The sequence below is a fragment of the Phyllobates terribilis genome, unplaced genomic scaffold (genome assembly GCF_046119375.1).
Source record: "Phyllobates terribilis strain yellow unplaced genomic scaffold, ASM4611937v1 Scaffold_6__1_contigs__length_29720123, whole genome shotgun sequence".
NCBI lineage: Eukaryota > Metazoa > Chordata > Amphibia > Anura > Dendrobatidae > Phyllobates > Phyllobates terribilis.
In genome coordinates, this window is record NW_027362766.1 from 9,360,799 (window position 1) to 9,378,587 (window position 17,789).

Consider the following 17,789-nt stretch of genomic DNA (forward strand, 5'->3'; position numbering starts at 1 on the left):
TGTTTAGTATATTTTATTCGTCTACACACCCTGTGGAAGAATGGTCAGAGACCTCTATCCAGATCATAGTAAAACTGTCCAATGTGCATTGCGCAAAGGTGCCGCTCACCTCCCAACAATGACGTGCATTAGTTATGCCGGTGCCGTAAATCACAGCACAAGTGAAAATGATGATGATTGAGACCAGATGGAAAGTTATAAACAGAGCGGCCACCCTGCTGCTGCTGCCCATAGGGAAGCGGGTGGTCAGGACATGGCAATGGGGCACCAGCCGGCTTCTTTACCATTTTCATTTGTGTTTGTTCATGGAATCTGCAGAATTGTGAATGCAACTACAGAGCATGAAGGATCAGAATAAGAAAATATACACTCAACTTAGCATTCACAGGCAATTTTATTTCTGTGGAAAACAGAAGAGCATCCTTGGGACTAAGGCAGAAATGCTCTGGATTTTTTCCTGAGCGTTTCTGCATCTCCCTGGCATGCGGATTGTACATGCGGATTGTACATGCGGATGTGAAGCGTTCTTCACATGCATTTCCGCATGCGGGTTGACCAGCGATTTTAGCATCACTTGAAAAGTGCTTGACAACTTGGTCACACTATACAGGGTGGTCCAAAAGTAGGTGGACAGAAAGTGTAATAAGGTCATGAAGGGGGTGATTTATCAAACACTAAATTGCAGCCGCATGTCTGGATCATCCTCCAATAAACCATGAATTAGACGTAGGGGATAAGCTTCCACCCAATAGATTTCAGGATTCGCATGATAGAAGCTCGTGAAATTCCCTATTCCAGAGAGGCTCTTCTGTGGACTTTTTTAGACTCTGAACAAATGTTTCAGCAACAAGTTATTATCTTCTGTACACACTGTTTCGGGTCGAGCAGTTTTTGGAGCATTAAGGATTGAGCCAGTGGCATTGAATTTGTCACGAATGCGGTAAATGGTTTGTCTCTTTGGGGCTTGAGTACCAAATGTTTCAACCCAATTTGCCATTATGTGTTATCTGAATTATCTGAAAAGAAAACAGATTTGGAGGAGATCTATCTGTGAAAACTAGATCTGTGAAACTGGCTCAGTTGCCCTTAGCAACCAATCAGAGTCCACCTTTCATTTTCCAAAGAGTCTGTGAGGAATGAAAAGTGGAATCTGATTGGTTGCTAAGGGCAACAGCCATTTTCACTTTACACCATGTTTGATAAATCTCCCCCTTCATAACCTTATTATACTTTCTGTCCACCTACTTTTGGACCACCCTGTATTTATCCATGCAGCTGGCATATATAGTGTGACCGAAAGAATGGTGAAAAATAAATCTATACTTACCTTCTGATGTCCCCCGGAGCCTTTATTCGATCCGTCCTGGCTTGCCGGCAGCTCGCGGTACACTGAAGGACCTGCCGTCACATGACTACATGACGTCAGCACAGGTCCTTCAGTCCACCGCGATCTGCCGGCAAGCGAAGACGAGCGCAGAGGGGTCCATATATATATTTTACAGGTACTATGGTACACGGAGGAGAGTCTCCTCTTCTCCAGACCATTGAAACGCTTGGATTACACATCTACATATACAGTGATGCGTAATCCATGCGTTCCAATGCAAGTCAATGGCTGCGAAAACGCTGCGCTCCCGCAAAATAATTGGTTGTGCTGCGTTTTTTTCCGCAATGATAACCCACAGCGGAAATTTCCACAGCATGTGCGCAGCACATGGGGATTATCATTGGGGAACATGGCAGACCTTCTACCAAGCGGTTTTTACGTATTTCTGCAGCGGGATCGTGGGCACACAGCCTAATACTTGCTCCTACTCCCTGAACAGCAACAACCTGCAGCTCGCAGTCCCCTTTTGTTAGGCAACATCTTTTACAGTCACTTTGAGAAAAAGATTTTTAGCCGGCTGACATTTGAGGGTTTTTTGCCTACATGTGCAGCTTCACATCCTCCCCGCAGCAAAGCAAAAAGTTTAGATCCATGCGGAGACTTGCAAATCGGTTTTAAAATAAGATTACAACTTCTTCTCCAGTCGTGAATATTTAATACATTCCACATAAAATTTCAAAGACAATGTATGAGACTAAAACCGCTATAATACTGCACCTATGTACAATAATGTACTATAATACTGCTCCTATGTACAAGAATATAACTACTATAATACTGCCCCCATGTACAAGAATATAACTACTATAATACTGCCCCCATGTACAAGAATATAACTACTATAATACTGCCCCCTATGTACAAGAATATATCTACTATAATACTGCCCCCTATGTACAAGAATATATCTACTATAATACTGCCCCCTATGTACAAGAATATATCTACTATAATACTGCCCCCTATGTACAAGAATATAACTAGTATAATACTGCTCCTATATACAAGAATATAACTACTATAATACTGCCCCCTATGTACAAGAATATAACTACTATAATACTGCTCCTATGTACAAGAATATAACTACTATAATACTGCCCCCTATGTACAAGAATATATCTACTATAATACTGCCCCCTATGTACAAGAATATAACTACTATAATACTGCCCCCTATGTACAAGAATATAACTAGTATAATACTGCTCCTATATACAAGAATATAACTACTATAATACTGCCCCCTATGTACAAGAATATATCTACTATAATACTGCCCCCTATGTACAAGAATATAACTACTATAATACTGCCCCCTATGTACAAGAATATAACTACTATAATACTGCCCCCTATGTACAAGAATATAACTACTATAATACTGCCCCCTATGTACAAGAATATAACTACTATAATACTGCCCCCTATGTACAAGAATATAACTACTATAATACTGCCCCCTATGTACAAGAATATAACTACTATAATACTGCCCCCTATGTACAAGAATATAACTACTATAATACTGCCCCCTATGTACAAGAATATAACTACTATAATACTGCCCCTATGTACAAGAATATAACTACTATAATACTGCCCCTATGTACAAGAATATAACTACTATAATACTGCCCCTATGTACAATAATATAACTACTATAATACTGCTCCTATGTACAAGAATATAACTACTATAATACTGCCCCTATGTACAAGAATATAACTACTATAATACTGCTCCTATGTACAATATAACTACTATAATACTGCCCCCTATGTACAAGAATATAACTACTATAACACTGCCCCCTATGTACAAGAATATATCTACTATAATACTGCTCCTATGTACAAGAATATAACTACTATAATACTGCCCCCTATGTACAAGAATATAACTAGTATAATACTGCTCCTATATACAAGAATATAACTACTATAATACTGCCCCTATGTACAAGAATATAACTACTATAATACTGCCCCCTATGTACAAGAATATAACTACTATAATACTGCTCCTATGTACAAGAATATAACTACTATAATACTGCTCCCTATGTACAAGAATATAACTACTATAATACTGCTCCTATGTACAAGAATATAACTACTATAATACTGCCCCCTATGTACAAGAATATAACTACTATAATACTGCTCCTATATACAAGAATATAACTACTATAATACTGCCCCTATGTACAAGAATATAACTACTATAATACTGCCCCTATGTACAAGAATATATCTACTATAATACTGCCCCTATGTACAAGAATATATCTACTATAATACTGCCCCTATGTACAAGAATATAACTACTATAATACTGCTCCTATGTACAAGAATATAACTACTATAATACTGCTCCTATGTACAAGAATATAACTCCTATAATACTGCTCCCTATGTACAAGAATATATCTACTATAATACTGCTCCTATGTACAAGAATATAACTCCTATAATATTGCTCCTATGTACAAGAATATAACTACTATAATACTGCCCCCTATGTACAAGAATATAACTACCATAATACTGCTCCTATGTACAAGAATATAACTACTATAATACTGCCCCTATGTACAAGAATATAACTACTATAATACTGCTCCCTATGTACAAGAATATATCTACTATAATACTGCTCCTATGTACAAGAATATAACTCCTATAATACTGCTCCTATGTACAAGAATATAACTCCTATAATACTGCTCCTATGTACAAGAATATAACTACTATAATACTGCTGCTATGTACAAGAATATAACTACTATAATACTGCCCCCTATGTACAAGAATATAACTCCTATAATACTGCTCCTATGTACAAGAATATAACTCCTATAATACTGCTCCTATGTACAAGAATATAACTCCTATAATACTGCCCCTATGTACAAGAATATAACTCCTATAATACTGCCCCTATGTACAAGAATATAACTCCTATAATACTGCTCCTATGTACAAGAATATAACTACTATAATACTGCCCCTATGTACAAGAATATAACTACTATAATACTGCCCCTATGTACAAGAATATAACTACTATAATACTGCCCCCTATGTACTAGAATATAACTACTATAATACTGCTCCTATGTACAGGAATATAACTACTATAATACTGCTTCCTATGTACAAGAATATAACTACTATAATACTGCTCCTATGTACAAGAATATAACTACTATAATACTGCCCCGTATGTACAAGAATATAACTACTATAACACTGCTTCCTATGTACAAGAATATAACTACTATAACACTGCCCCCTATGTACAAGAATATAACTACTATAATACTGCTCCTATGTACAAGAATATAACTCCTATAATACTGCTCCTATGTACAAGAATATAACTACTATAATACTGCTCCCTATGTACAAGAATATAACTACTATAACACTGCTCCTATGTACAAGAATATAACTCCTATAATACTGCTCCTATGTACAAGAATATAACTACTATAATACTGCCCCCTATGTACAAGAATATAACTACTATAATACTGCCACCTATGTACAAGAATATAACTACTATAATACTGCCCCTTTGTACAAGAATATAACTACTATAATACTGCCCCTTTGTACAAGAATATAACTACTATAATACTGCCCCTATGTACAAGATTATAACTACTATAATACTGCCCCTATGTACAAGATTATAACTACTATAATACTGCCCGCTATGTACAAGAATATAGCTACTATAATACCGCCCCCTATGTACAAGAATATAACTAATATAATACTGCCCCCTATGTACAAGAATATACCTACTATAATACTGCCCCTATGTACAAGAATATACCTACTATAATACTGCTCCCTATGTACAAGAATATAACTACTATAATACTGCCCCCTATGTACAAGAATATAACTACTATAATACTGCCCCTATGTACAAGAATATAACTACTATAATACTGCCCCTATGTACAAGAATATAACTACTATAATACTGCTCCCTATGTACAAGAATATAACTACTATAATACTGCTCCCTATGTACAAGAATATAACTCCTATAATACTGCTCCCTATGTACAAGAATATAACTCCTATAATACTGCTCCTATGTACAAGAATATAACTCCTATAATACTGCTCCTATGTACAAGAATATAACTACTATAACACTGCTCCTATGTACAAGAATATAACTCCTATAATACTGCTCCTATGTACAAGAATATAACTCCTATAATACTGCTCCTATGTACAAGAATATAACTACTATAATACTGCTCCCTATGTACAAGAATATAACTACTATAATACTGCCCCCTATGTACTAGAATATAACTACTATAATACTGCCCCTATGTACAAGAATATAACTGCTATAATACTGCCCCTATGTACAAGAATATAACTGCTATAATACTGCCCCCTATGTACTAGAATATAACTACTATAATACTGCCCCTATGTACAAGAATATAACTACTATAATACTGCTCCCTATGTACAAGAATATAACTACTATAATACTGCCCCCTATGTACAAGAATATAACTACTATAATACTGCTTCCTATGTACAAGAATATAACAACTATAATACTGCTCCTATGTACAAGAATATAACTACTATAACACTGCCCCCTATGTACAAGAATATAACTACTATAATACTGCTCCTATGTACAAGAATATAACTCCTATAATACTGCCCCTATGTACAAGAATATAACTCCTATAATACTGCCCCTATGTACAAGAATATAACTACTATAACACTGCCCCCTATGTACAAGAATATAACTACTATAATACTGCTCCTATGTACAAGAATATAACTACTATAATACTGCCCCCTATGTACAAGAATATAACTCCTATAATACTGCTCCCTATATACAAGAATATAACTCCTATAATACTGCCCCCTATGTACAAGAATATAACTACTATAATACTGCTCCTATGTACAAGAATATAACTACTATAATACTGCCCCCTATGTACAAGAATATAACTCCTATAACACTGCCCCCTATGTACAAGAATATAACTACTATAATACTGCCCCCTATGTACAAGAATATAACTACTATAATACTGCCCCCTATGTACAAGAATATAACTACTATAATACTGCTCCTATGTACAAGAATATAACTACTATAATACTGCTCCTATGTACAAGAATATAACTCCTATAACACTGCCCCCTATGTACAAGAATATAACTACTATAATACTGCTCCTATGTACAAGAATATAACTCCTATAATACTGCCCCCTATGTACAAGAATATAACTCCTATAATACTGCTCCCTATATACAAGAATATAACTACTATAATACTGCTCCCTATGTACAAGAATATATCTACTATAATACTGCCCCTATGTACAAGAATATAACTACTATAATACTGCTCCCTATATACAAGAATATAACTCCTATAATACTGCTCCTATGTACAAGAATATAACAACTATAATACTGCCCCCTATGTACAAGAATATAACTAATATAATACTGCTCCTATGTACAAGAATATAACTCCTATAACACTGCCCCTATGTACAAGAATATAACTACTATAATACTGCTCCTATGTACAAGAATATAACTCCTATAATACTGCCCCCTATGTACAAGAATATAACTCCTATAATACTGCTCCCTATATACAAGAATATAACTACTATAATACTGCTCCCTATGTACAAGAATATATCTACTATAATACTGCCCCTATGTACAAGAATATAACTACTATAATACTGCTCCCTATATACAAGAATATAACTCCTATAATACTGCTCCTATGTACAAGAATATAACAACTATAATACTGCCCCCTATGTACAAGAATATAACTACTATAATACTGCTCCTATGTACAAGAATATAACTCCTATAACACTGCCCCCTATGTACAAGAATATAACTACTATAATACTGCTCCTATGTACAAGAATATAACTCCTATAATACTGCCCCCTATGTACAAGAATATAACTCCTATAATACTGCTCCCTATATACAAGAATATAACTCCTATAATACTGCTCCCTATATACAAGAATATATCTACTATAATACTGCCCCTATGTACAAGAATATAACTACTATAATACTACTCCCTATGTACAAGAATATATCTACTATAATACTGCTCCCTATGTACAAGAATATAACTCCTATAATACTGCCCCCTATGTACAAGAATATAACTACTATAATACTGCCCCCTATGTACAAGAATATAACTACTATAATACTGCCCCCTATGTACAAGAATATAACTACTATAATACTGCCCCCTATGTACAAGAATATAACTACTATAATACTGTCCCCTATGTACAAGAATATAACTACTATAATACTGCTCCTATGTACAAGAATATAACTACTATAATACTGCCCCCTATGTACAAGAATATAACTACTATAATACTGCCCCCTATGTACAAGAATATAACTACTATAATACTGCTCCTATGTACAAGAATATAACTACTATAATACTGTCCCCTATGTACAAGAATATAACTACTATAATACTGCTCCCTATGTACAAGAATATAACTCCTATAATACTACTCCCTATGTACAAGAATATATCTACTATAATACTGCTCCCTATGTACAAGAATATAACTCCTATAATACTGCCCCCTATGTACAAGAATATAACTACTATAATACTGCCCCCTATGTACAAGAATATAACTACTATAATACTGCCCCCTATGTACAAGAATATAACTACTATAATACTGTCCCCTATGTACAAGAATATAACTACTATAATACTGCTCCTATGTACAAGAATATAACTACTATAATACTGCCCCCTATGTACAAGAATATAACTACTATAATACTGCCCCTATGTATAAGAATATAACTACTATAATACTGCCCCTATGTACAAGAATATAACTACTATAATACTGTCCCCTATGTACAAGAATATAACTACTATAATACTGCTCCTATGTACAAGAATATAACTACTATAATACTGCTCCCTATGTACAAGAATATAACTCCTATAATACAGCCCCGTGTACACGATTATGTACTTACCTATTAGAAGAGGTGGGAGTGTGGTTCTCGGCTCAGCCTGAGGGTGGCGCTCTACACCGGGGGTGTGATAGGGCTTTCCCTCCAGGTGGCGGCCATGGCTCTGCGCTCACCTGTGCTCCTCAGTGATGGTCACATGACCCCGGTCCGTGCACAGCGCAGGTACCTCGCACACCGCCTCCTGTAGGCCATGTCTGCTCATGACAGCACCATAAACACAGACTGACGCCACAAAATCTCTGACACAGAGAAAGCGAAAGCGGAGCTCTGATTGGGTAAAAGCACCACCCGGCTCAGACTGGTTGCTATGTGCTCAGGTAGCTCTGCTGATTGAGGCACCGACAGCAGAATCCACGGGCGGCTGTCACCACAAGCCCCCGACCTACTACCGTCCGGTCCCCGGCCTACTACAGCCCGGCCCGCGCCTCCGCCCTGCCGGCTTTCCGCTCAGCATGATAAACGACCTGAGGAGCAGGTTCGCGCTCTTCCTCACCTTACCTGACACTAGCCACGCCTCTGCCCGCTCTGTGCGTCCTGTGATTGGTCCGCTGAGCTGTCAGTCTCGCAGGTCTGCGCGTCTCATGCTTTGAGCTGATTGGTCGGTAGCAGTTCTTCCGCCTCTGCAAGGTGACAGCTTTCCGCACTACATCTCCCGAAATGCCTTGCGGGTGACGCGCCGGTCCCGTGATTCCCGCTGGCTTCGCTCCTCCCGGTCTGTGTGAAGATGGCGGACGAAGACGGGATCCACTCTAGTCAACGGAACGGGGGCGGAAACCCGGGCTTCGGGCCTGCTGGAGGGCCGCGGATTGTCCGCATAGTCAAGTCAGAGTCCGGTTATGGCTTTAACGTTCGGGGTCAAGTGAGCGAAGGCGGCCAGCTCCGGAGCATCAACGGCGAGCTGTACGCCCCTCTGCAGCACGTGAGCGCCGTGCTACCCGGGGGAGCGGCCGACCGCGCCGGCATCCGCAAGGGGGACCGCATCCTGGAGGTGTGAGTACCGGGAGAGGACCGGGGAGAGGGGGGGACCGCATCCTGGAGGTGTGAGTACCGGGAGAGGGGGGGACCGCATCCTGTAGGTGTGAGTACCGGGAGAGGACCGGGGAGAGGGGGGGACCGCATCCTGGAGGTGTGAGGACCGGGAGAGGGGGGGACCGCATCCTGTAGGTGTGAGTACCGGGAGAGGACCGGGGAGAGGGGGGGACCGCATCCTGGAGGTGTGAGGACCGGGAGAGGGGGGGACCGCATCCTGTAGGTGTGAGTACCGGGAGAGGACCGGGGAGAGGGGGGACCGCATCCTGGAGGTGTGAGGACCGGGGAGAGGGGGGGACTGCATCCTGGAGGTGTGAGGACCGGGGAGAGGGGGGGACTGCATCCTGGAGGTGTGAGGACCGGGGAGAGGGGGGGACTGCATCCTGGAGGTGTGAGGACCGGGGAGAGGGGGGGACTGCATCCTGGAGGTGTGAGGACCGGGGAGAGGGGGGGACCGCATCCTGGAGGTGTGAGGACCGGGAGAGGACCGGGGAGAGGGGGGGACCGCATCCTGGAGGTGTGAGGACCGGGAGAGGACCGGGGAGAGGGGGGGACCGCATCCTGGAGGTGTGAGGACCGGGAGAGGACCGGGGAGAGGGGGGGACCGCATCCTGGAGGTGTGAGTACCGGGAGAGGACCGGGGAGAGGGGGGGACCGCATCCTGGAGGTGTGAGTACCGGGAGAGGACCGGGGAGAGGGGGGACCGCATCCTGGAGGTGTGAGTACCGGGAGAGGACCGGGGAGAGGGGGGGACCGCATCCTGGAGGTGTGAGTACCGGGAGAGAGGGGACCGCATTCTGGAGGTGTGAGGACCGGGGAGAGAGGGGACCGCATCCTGGAGGTGTGAGGACCGGGGAGAGGGGGGACTGCATCCTGGAGGTGTGAGTACCGGGAGAGGACCGGGGAGAGGGGGGACCGCATCCTGGAGGTGTGAGGACCGGGGAGAGAGGGGACCGCATCCTGGAGATGTGAGGACCGGGGAGAGGGGGGACTGCATCCTGGAGGTGTGAGTACCGGGAGAGGACCGGGGAGAGGGGGGACCGCATCCTGGAGGTGTGAGTACCGGGAGAGGACCGGGGAGAGGGGGGGACTGCATCCTGGAGGTGTGAGTACCGGGAGAGGACCGGGGAGAGGGGGGACCGCATCCTGGAGGTGTGAGTACCGGGAGAGGATCGGGGAGAGGGGGGGACCGCATCCTGGAGGTGTGAGTACCGGGAGAGGATCGGGGAGAGGGGGGGACCGCATCCTGGAGGTGTGAATACCGGGAGAGGACCGGGGAGAGGGGGGGACCGCATACTGGAAGTGTGAGGACCGGGGAGAGGGGGGGAACGCATCCTGGAGGTGTGAGGACCGGGGAGAGGTGGGGACCGCATCCTGGAGGTGTGAGGACCGGGGAGAGGGGGGGACCGCATCCTGGAAGTGTGAGGACCGGGGAGAGGGGGGGACCGCATCCTGGAAGTGTGAGGACCGGGGAGAGGGGGGGACCGCATCCTGGAGGTGAGAGGACCGGGGAGAGGGGGGGACCGCATCCTGGAAGTGTGAGGACCGGGGAGAGGGGGGGACCGCATCCTGGAAGTGTGAGGACCGGGGAGAGGGGGGGACCGCATCCTGGAAGTGTGAGGACCGGGGAGAGGGGGGGACCGCATCCTGGAAGTGTGAGGACCGGGGAGAGGGGGGGACAGCATCCTGGAAGTGTGAGGACCGGGGAGAGAGGGGGGACCGCATCCTGGAAGTGTGAGGACCGGGGAGAGAGGGGGGACCGCATCCTGGAGGTGTGAGTACCGGGGAGAGGGGGGACATCATCCTGGAGGTGTGAGTACCAGGAGAGGACCGGGGAGAGGGGGGACCGCATCCTGGAGGTGTGAGTACCGGGGAGAGGGGGGGACCGCATCCTGGAGGTGTGAGTACCGGGAGAGGACCGGGGAAAGGGGGGGACCGCATCCTGGAATTGTGAGTACCGGGAGAGGACCGGGGAGAGGGGGGGACCGCATCCTGGAAGTGTGAGGACCGGGGAGAGGGGGGACCGCATCCTGGAGGTGTGAGTACCGGGAGAGGACCGGGGAGAGGTGGGGACCGCATCCTGGAGGTGTGAGGACCGGGGAGAGGGGGGGACTGCATCCTGGAAGTGTGAGAACCGGGGAGAGGGGGGGGACTGCATCCTGGAAGTGTGAGGACCGGGGAGAGGGGGGGACCGCATCCTGGAAGTGTGAGGACCGGGGAGAGGGGGGGACCGCATCCTGGAAGTGTGAGGACCGGGGAGAGGGGGGACCGCATCCTGGAAGTGTGAGGACCGGGGAGAGAGGGGACCGCATCCTGGAGGTGTGAGGACCGGGAGAGGACCGGGGAGAGGGGGGGACCGCATCCTGGAAGTGTGAGGACCGGGGAGAGGGGGGGACCGCATCCTGGAAGTGTGAGGACCGGGGAGAGGGGGGGACCGCTCCTGGAAGTGTGAGGATCGGGGAGAGGGGGGGACCGCATCCTGGAAGTGAGGATCGGGGAGAGGGGGGACCGCATCCTGGAAGTGTGAGGACCGGGGAGAGGGGGGACCGCATCCTGGAAGTGTGAGGACCGGGGAGAGGGGGGGACCGCATCCTGGAGGTGTGAGGACCGGGGAGAGGGGGGGACCGCATCCTGGAGGTGTGAGGACCGGGGAGAGAGGGGACCGCATCCTGGAGGTGTGAGGACCGGGGAGAGAGGGGACCGCATCATGGAGGTGTGAGGACCGGGAGAGGACCGGGGAGAGGGGGGGACCGCATCCTGGAGGTGTGAGGACCGGGAGAGGACCGGGGAGAGGGGGGGACCGCATCCTGGAGGTGTGAGGATCGGGAGAGGACCGGGGAGAGGGGGGGACCGTATCCTGGAGGTGTGAGTACCGGGAGAGGACCGGGGAGAAGGGGGGACCGTATCCTGGAGGTGTGAGTACCGGGAGAGGACCGGGGAGAAGGGGGGACCGTATCCTGGAGGTGTGAGTACCGGGAGAGGACCGGGGAGAGGGGGGGACCGCATCCTGGAGGTGTGAGGACCGGGAGAGGACCGGGGAGAGGGGGGGACCGCATCCTGGAGGTGTGAGGACCGGGAGAGGACCGGGGAGAGGGGGGGACCGTATCCTGGAGGTGTGAGTACCGGGAGAGGACCGGGGAGAGGGGGGGACCGTATCCTGGAGGTGTGAGTACCGGCAGAGGACCGGGGAGAGGGGGGACCGCATCCTGGAGGTGTGAGGACCGGGGAGAGGGGGGGACCGCATCCTGGAGGTGTGAGGACCGGGGAGAGGGGGGGACCGCATCCTGGAGGTGTGAGGACCGGGAGAGGACCAGGGAGAGGGGGGGACCGCATCCTGGAGGTGTGAGTACCGGGAGAGGGGGGGACCGCATCCTGGAGGTGTGAGGACCGGGGAGAGGGGGGGACCGTATCCTGGAGGTGTGAGGACCGGGAGAGGACCGGGGAGAGGGGGGACCGCATCCTGGAGGTGTGAGGACCGGGAGAGGGGGGGACCGCATCCTGGAAGTGTGAGGACCGGGGAGAGGGGGGGACCGCATCCTGGAAGTGTGAGGACCGGGGAGAGGGGGGACCGCATCCTGGAAGTGTGAGGACCGGGGAGAGGGGGGGACCGCATCCTGGAGGTGTGAGGACCGGGAGAGGACCGGGGAGAGGGGGGGACCGCATCCTGGAAGTGTGAGAACCGGGGAGAGGGGGGGACCGCATCCTGGAAGTGTGAGGACCGGGGAGAGGGGGGACCGCATCCTGGAGGTGTGAGGACCGGGAGAGGACCGGGGAGAGGGGTGGACCGCATCCTGGAAGTGTGAGGACCGGGGAGAGGGGGGGAACGCATCCTGGAGGTGTGAGGACCGAGGAGAGGGGGGGACCGTATCCTGGAGGTGTGAGGACCGAGGAGAGGGGGGACCGCATCCTGGAGGTGTGAGGACCGGGGAGAGGGGGGGACCGTATCCTGGAGGTGTGAGTACCGGGAGAGGTGGGGACCGCATCCTGGAGGTGTGAGTACCGGGGAGAGGGGGGACCGCATCCTGGAGGTGTGAGTACCGGGAGAGGACCGGGGAGAGGTGGGGACCGCATCCTGGAAGTGTGAGGACCGGGGAGAGGGGGGACCGCATCCTGGAAGTGTGAGGACCGGGGAGAGGGGGGGACCGTATCCTGGAAGTATGAGGACCGGGAAGAGGGGGGGACCGCATCCTGGAGGTGTGAGGACCGGGGAGAGAGGGGACCGCATCCTGGAGGTGTGAGGACCGGGGAGAGGGGGGACCGTATCTTGGAGGTGTGAGGACCGGGGAGAGGGGTGGACCGCATCCTGGAGGTATGAGGACCGGGGAGAGGGGGGGACCGTATCTTGGAGGTGTGAGTACCGGGAGAGGGGGGGACCGCATCCTGGAGGTGTGAGGACCGGGGAGAGGGGGGGACATTATCCTGGAGGTGTGAGGACCGGGAGAGGACCGGGGAGAGGGGGGGACCGCATCCTGGATCTGTGAGGACCGGGGAGAGGGGGGACCGCATCCTGGAGGTGTGGGGACCGGGGAGAGGGGGGGACCGCATCCTGGAGGTGTGAGTACCGGGAGAGGACCGGGGAGAGGTGGGGACCGCATCCTGGAAGTGTGAGGACCGGGGAGAGGGGGGACCGCATCCTGGAAGTGTGAGGACCGGGGAGAGGGGGGGACCGTATCCTGGAAGTATGAGGACCGGGAAGAGGGGGGGACCGCATCCTGGAGGTGTGAGGACCGGGGAGAGAGGGGACCGCATCCTGGAGGTGTGAGGACCGGGGAGAGGGGGGGACCGCATCCTGGAGGTGTGAGTACCGGGAGAGGACCGGGGAGAGGGGGGGACCGTATCCTGGAGGTGTGAGGACCGGGGAGAGGGGGGGACCTTATCCTGGAGGTGTGAGGACGGGGAGAGGGGGGAACCGCATCCTGGAGGTGTGAGGACCGGGGAGAGGGGGGGACCGTATCCTGGAGGTGTGAGGACCGGGAGAGGGGGGGACCGTATCCTGGAGGTGTGAGTACCGGGAGAGGACCGGGGAGAGGGGGGGACCGTATCCTGGAGGGGAGAGGGGGGGACCGTATCCTGGAGGGGAGAGGGGGGACCGCATCCTGGAGGGGAGAGGGGGGACCGCATCCTGGAGGGGAGAGGGGGGACCGCATCCTGGAGGGGAGAGGGGGGACCGCATCCTGGAGGGGAGAGGGGGGACCGCATCCTGGAGGGGAGAGGGGGGACCGCATCCTGGAGGGGAGAGGGGGGACCGCATCCTGGAGGGGAGAGGGGGGACCGCATCCTGGAGGGGAGAGGGGGGACCGCATCCTGGAGGGGAGAGGGGGGACCGCATCCTGGAGGGGAGAGGATCGGGGAGAGGGGGGACCGCATCCTGGAGGGGAGAGGATCGGGGAGAGGGGGGACCGCATCCTGGAGGGGAGAGGATCGGGGAGAGGGGGGACCGCATCCTGGAGGGGAGAGGATCGGGGAGAGGGGGGACCGCATCCTGGAAGGGAGAGGACCGGGGAGAGGGGGGACCGCATCCTGGAGGGGAGAGGACCGGGGAGAGGGGGGACCGCATCCTGGAGGGGAGAGGACCGGGGAGAGGGGGGACCGCATCCTGGAGGGGAGAGGACCGGGGAGAGGGGGGACCGCATCCTGGAGGGGAGAGGACCGGGGAGAGGGGGGACCGCATCCTGGAGGGGAGAGGACCGGGGAGAGGGGGGACCGCATCCTGGAGGGGAGAGGACCGGGGAGAGGGGGGACCGCATCCTGGAGGGGAGAGGACCGGGGAGAGGGGGGACCGCATCCTGGAGGGGAGAGGACCGGGGAGAGGGGGGACCGCATCCTGGAGGGGAGAGGACCGGGGAGAGGGGGGACCGCATCCTGGAGGGGAGAGGACCGGGGAGAGGGGGGACCGCATCCTGGAGGGGAGAGGACCGGGGAGAGGGGGGACCGCATCCTGGAGGGGAGAGGACCGGGGAGAGGGGGGAGAGGACCGGGGAGAGGGGGGACCGCATCCTGGAGGGGAGAGGACCGGGGAGAGGGGGGACCGCATCCTGGAGGGGAGAGGACCGGGGAGAGGGGGGACCTCATCCTGGAGGTGTGAGGACCGGGGAGAGGGGGGACCGCATCCTGGAGGTGTGAGGACCGGGGAGAGGGGGGACCGCATCCTGGAGGTGTGAGGACCGGGGAGAGGGGGGACCGCATCCTGGAGGTGTGAGGACCGGGGAGAGGGAGGACCGCATCCTGGAGGTGTGAGGACCGGGGAGAGGGAGGACCGCATCCTGGAGGTGTGAGGACCGGGGAGAGGGGGGACCGCATCCTGGAGGTGTGAGGACCGGGGAGAGGGGGGACCGCATCCTGGAGGTGTGAGGACCGGGGAGAGGGGGACCGCATCCTGGAGGTGTGAGGACCGGGGAGAGGGGGGACCGCATCCTGGAGGTGTGAGGACCGGGGAGAGGGGGGACCGCATCCTGGAGGTGTGAGGACCGGGGAGAGGGGGGACCGAATCCTGGAGGTGTGAGGACCGGGGAGAGGGGGGACCGCATCCTGGAGGTGTGAGGACCGGGGAGAGGGGGGACCGCATCCTGGAGGTGTGAGGACCGGGGAGAGGGGGGACCGCATCCTGGAGGTGTGAGGACCGGGGAGAGGGGGGACCGCATCCTGGAGGTGTGAGGACCGGGGAGAGGGGGGACCGCATCCTGGAGGTGTGAGGACCGGGGAGAGGGGGGACCGCATCCTGGAGGTGTGAGGACCGGGGAGAGGGGGGACCGCATCCTGGAGGTGTGAGGACCGGGGAGAGGGGGGACCGCATCCTGGAGGTGTGAGGACCGGGGAGAGGGGGGACCGCATCCTGGAGGTGTGAGGACCGGGGAGAGGGGGGACCGCATCTTGGAGGTGTGAGGACCGGGGAGAGGGGGGACCGCATCCTGGAGGTGTGAGGACCGGGGAGAGGGGGGACCGCATCCTGGAGGTGTGAGTACCGGGAGAGGACCGGGGAGAGGGGGGGACCGTATCCTGGAGGTGTGAGGACCGGGGAGAGGGGGGGACCTTATCCTGGAGGTGTGAGGACGGGGAGAGGGGGGAACCGCATCCTGGAGGTGTGAGGACCGGGGAGAGGGGGGGACCGTATCCTGGAGGTGTGAGGACCGGGAGAGGGGGGGACCGTATCCTGGAGGTGTGAGTACCGGGAGAGGACCGGGGAGAGGGGGGGACCGTATCCTGGAGGGGAGAGGGGGGGACCGTATCCTGGAGGGGAGAGGGGGGACCGCATCCTGGAGGGGAGAGGGGGGACCGCATCCTGGAGGGGAGAGGGGGGACCGCATCCTGGAGGGGAGAGGGGGGACCGCATCCTGGAGGGGAGAGGGGGGACCGCATCCTGGAGGGGAGAGGGGGGACCGCATCCTGGAGGGGAGAGGGGGGACCGCATCCTGGAGGGGAGAGGGGGGACCGCATCCTGGAGGGGAGAGGATCGGGGAGAGGGGGGACCGCATCCTGGAGGGGAGAGGATCGGGGAGAGGGGGGACCGCATCCTGGAGGGGAGAGGATCGGGGAGAGGGGGGACCGCATCCTGGAGGGGAGAGGATCGGGGAGAGGGGGGACCGCATCCTGGAAGGGAGAGGACCGGGGAGAGGGGGGACCGCATCCTGGAGGGGAGAGGACCGGGGAGAGGGGGGACCGCATCCTGGAGGGGAGAGGACCGGGGAGAGGGGGGACCGCATCCTGGAGGGGAGAGGACCGGGGAGAGGGGGGACCGCATCCTGGAGGGGAGAGGACCGGGGAGAGGGGGGACCGCATCCTGGAGGGGAGAGGACCGGGGAGAGGGGGGACCGCATCCTGGAGGGGAGAGGACCGGGGAGAGGGGGGACCGCATCCTGGAGGGGAGAGGACCGGGGAGAGGGGGGACCGCATCCTGGAGGGGAGAGGACCGGGGAGAGGGGGGACCGCATCCTGGAGGGGAGAGGACCGGGGAGAGGGGGGACCGCATCCTGGAGGGGAGAGGACCGGGGAGAGGGGGGACCGCATCCTGGAGGGGAGAGGACCGGGGAGAGGGGGGACCGCATCCTGGAGGGGAGAGGACCGGGGAGAGGGGGGAGAGGACCGGGGAGAGGGGGGACCGCATCCTGGAGGGGAGAGGACCGGGGAGAGGGGGGACCTCATCCTGGAGGTGTGAGGACCGGGGAGAGGGGGGACCGCATCCTGGAGGTGTGAGGACCGGGGAGAGGGGGGACCGCATCCTGGAGGTGTGAGGACCGGGGAGAGGGGGGACCGCATCCTGGAGGTGTGAGGACCGGGGAGAGGGAGGA

The 17,789-nt window shown here is 52.8% G+C and overlaps 1 protein-coding gene and 1 long non-coding RNA gene across 3 annotated transcripts in view; one reads left to right on the plus strand and one right to left on the minus strand.

The window, feature by feature from the left end:
• LOC141152730 (uncharacterized) overlaps positions 1-8,996 on the minus strand; it is an 81,555-nt gene extending 72,559 nt beyond the window's left edge. Inside the window, exon 1 of the long non-coding RNA XR_012247140.1 lies at positions 8,479-8,996. This is a non-coding gene — a long non-coding RNA (uncharacterized lncRNA). The remainder of the gene's footprint in view (positions 1-8,478) is intronic.
• Positions 8,997-9,103: 107 nt separating this feature from the next.
• The window catches only part of SNX27 (sorting nexin 27), an 83,246-nt gene continuing 74,560 nt past the window's right edge, over positions 9,104-17,789 (plus strand). For both annotated transcript variants that reach the window (XM_073637349.1, XM_073637350.1), the window contains exon 1: positions 9,104-9,465. In XM_073637349.1, coding sequence (XP_073493450.1) covers positions 9,200-9,465 — 266 coding nt within the window. In that variant the 5' untranslated portion in view covers positions 9,104-9,199. The remainder of the gene's footprint in view (positions 9,466-17,789) is intronic.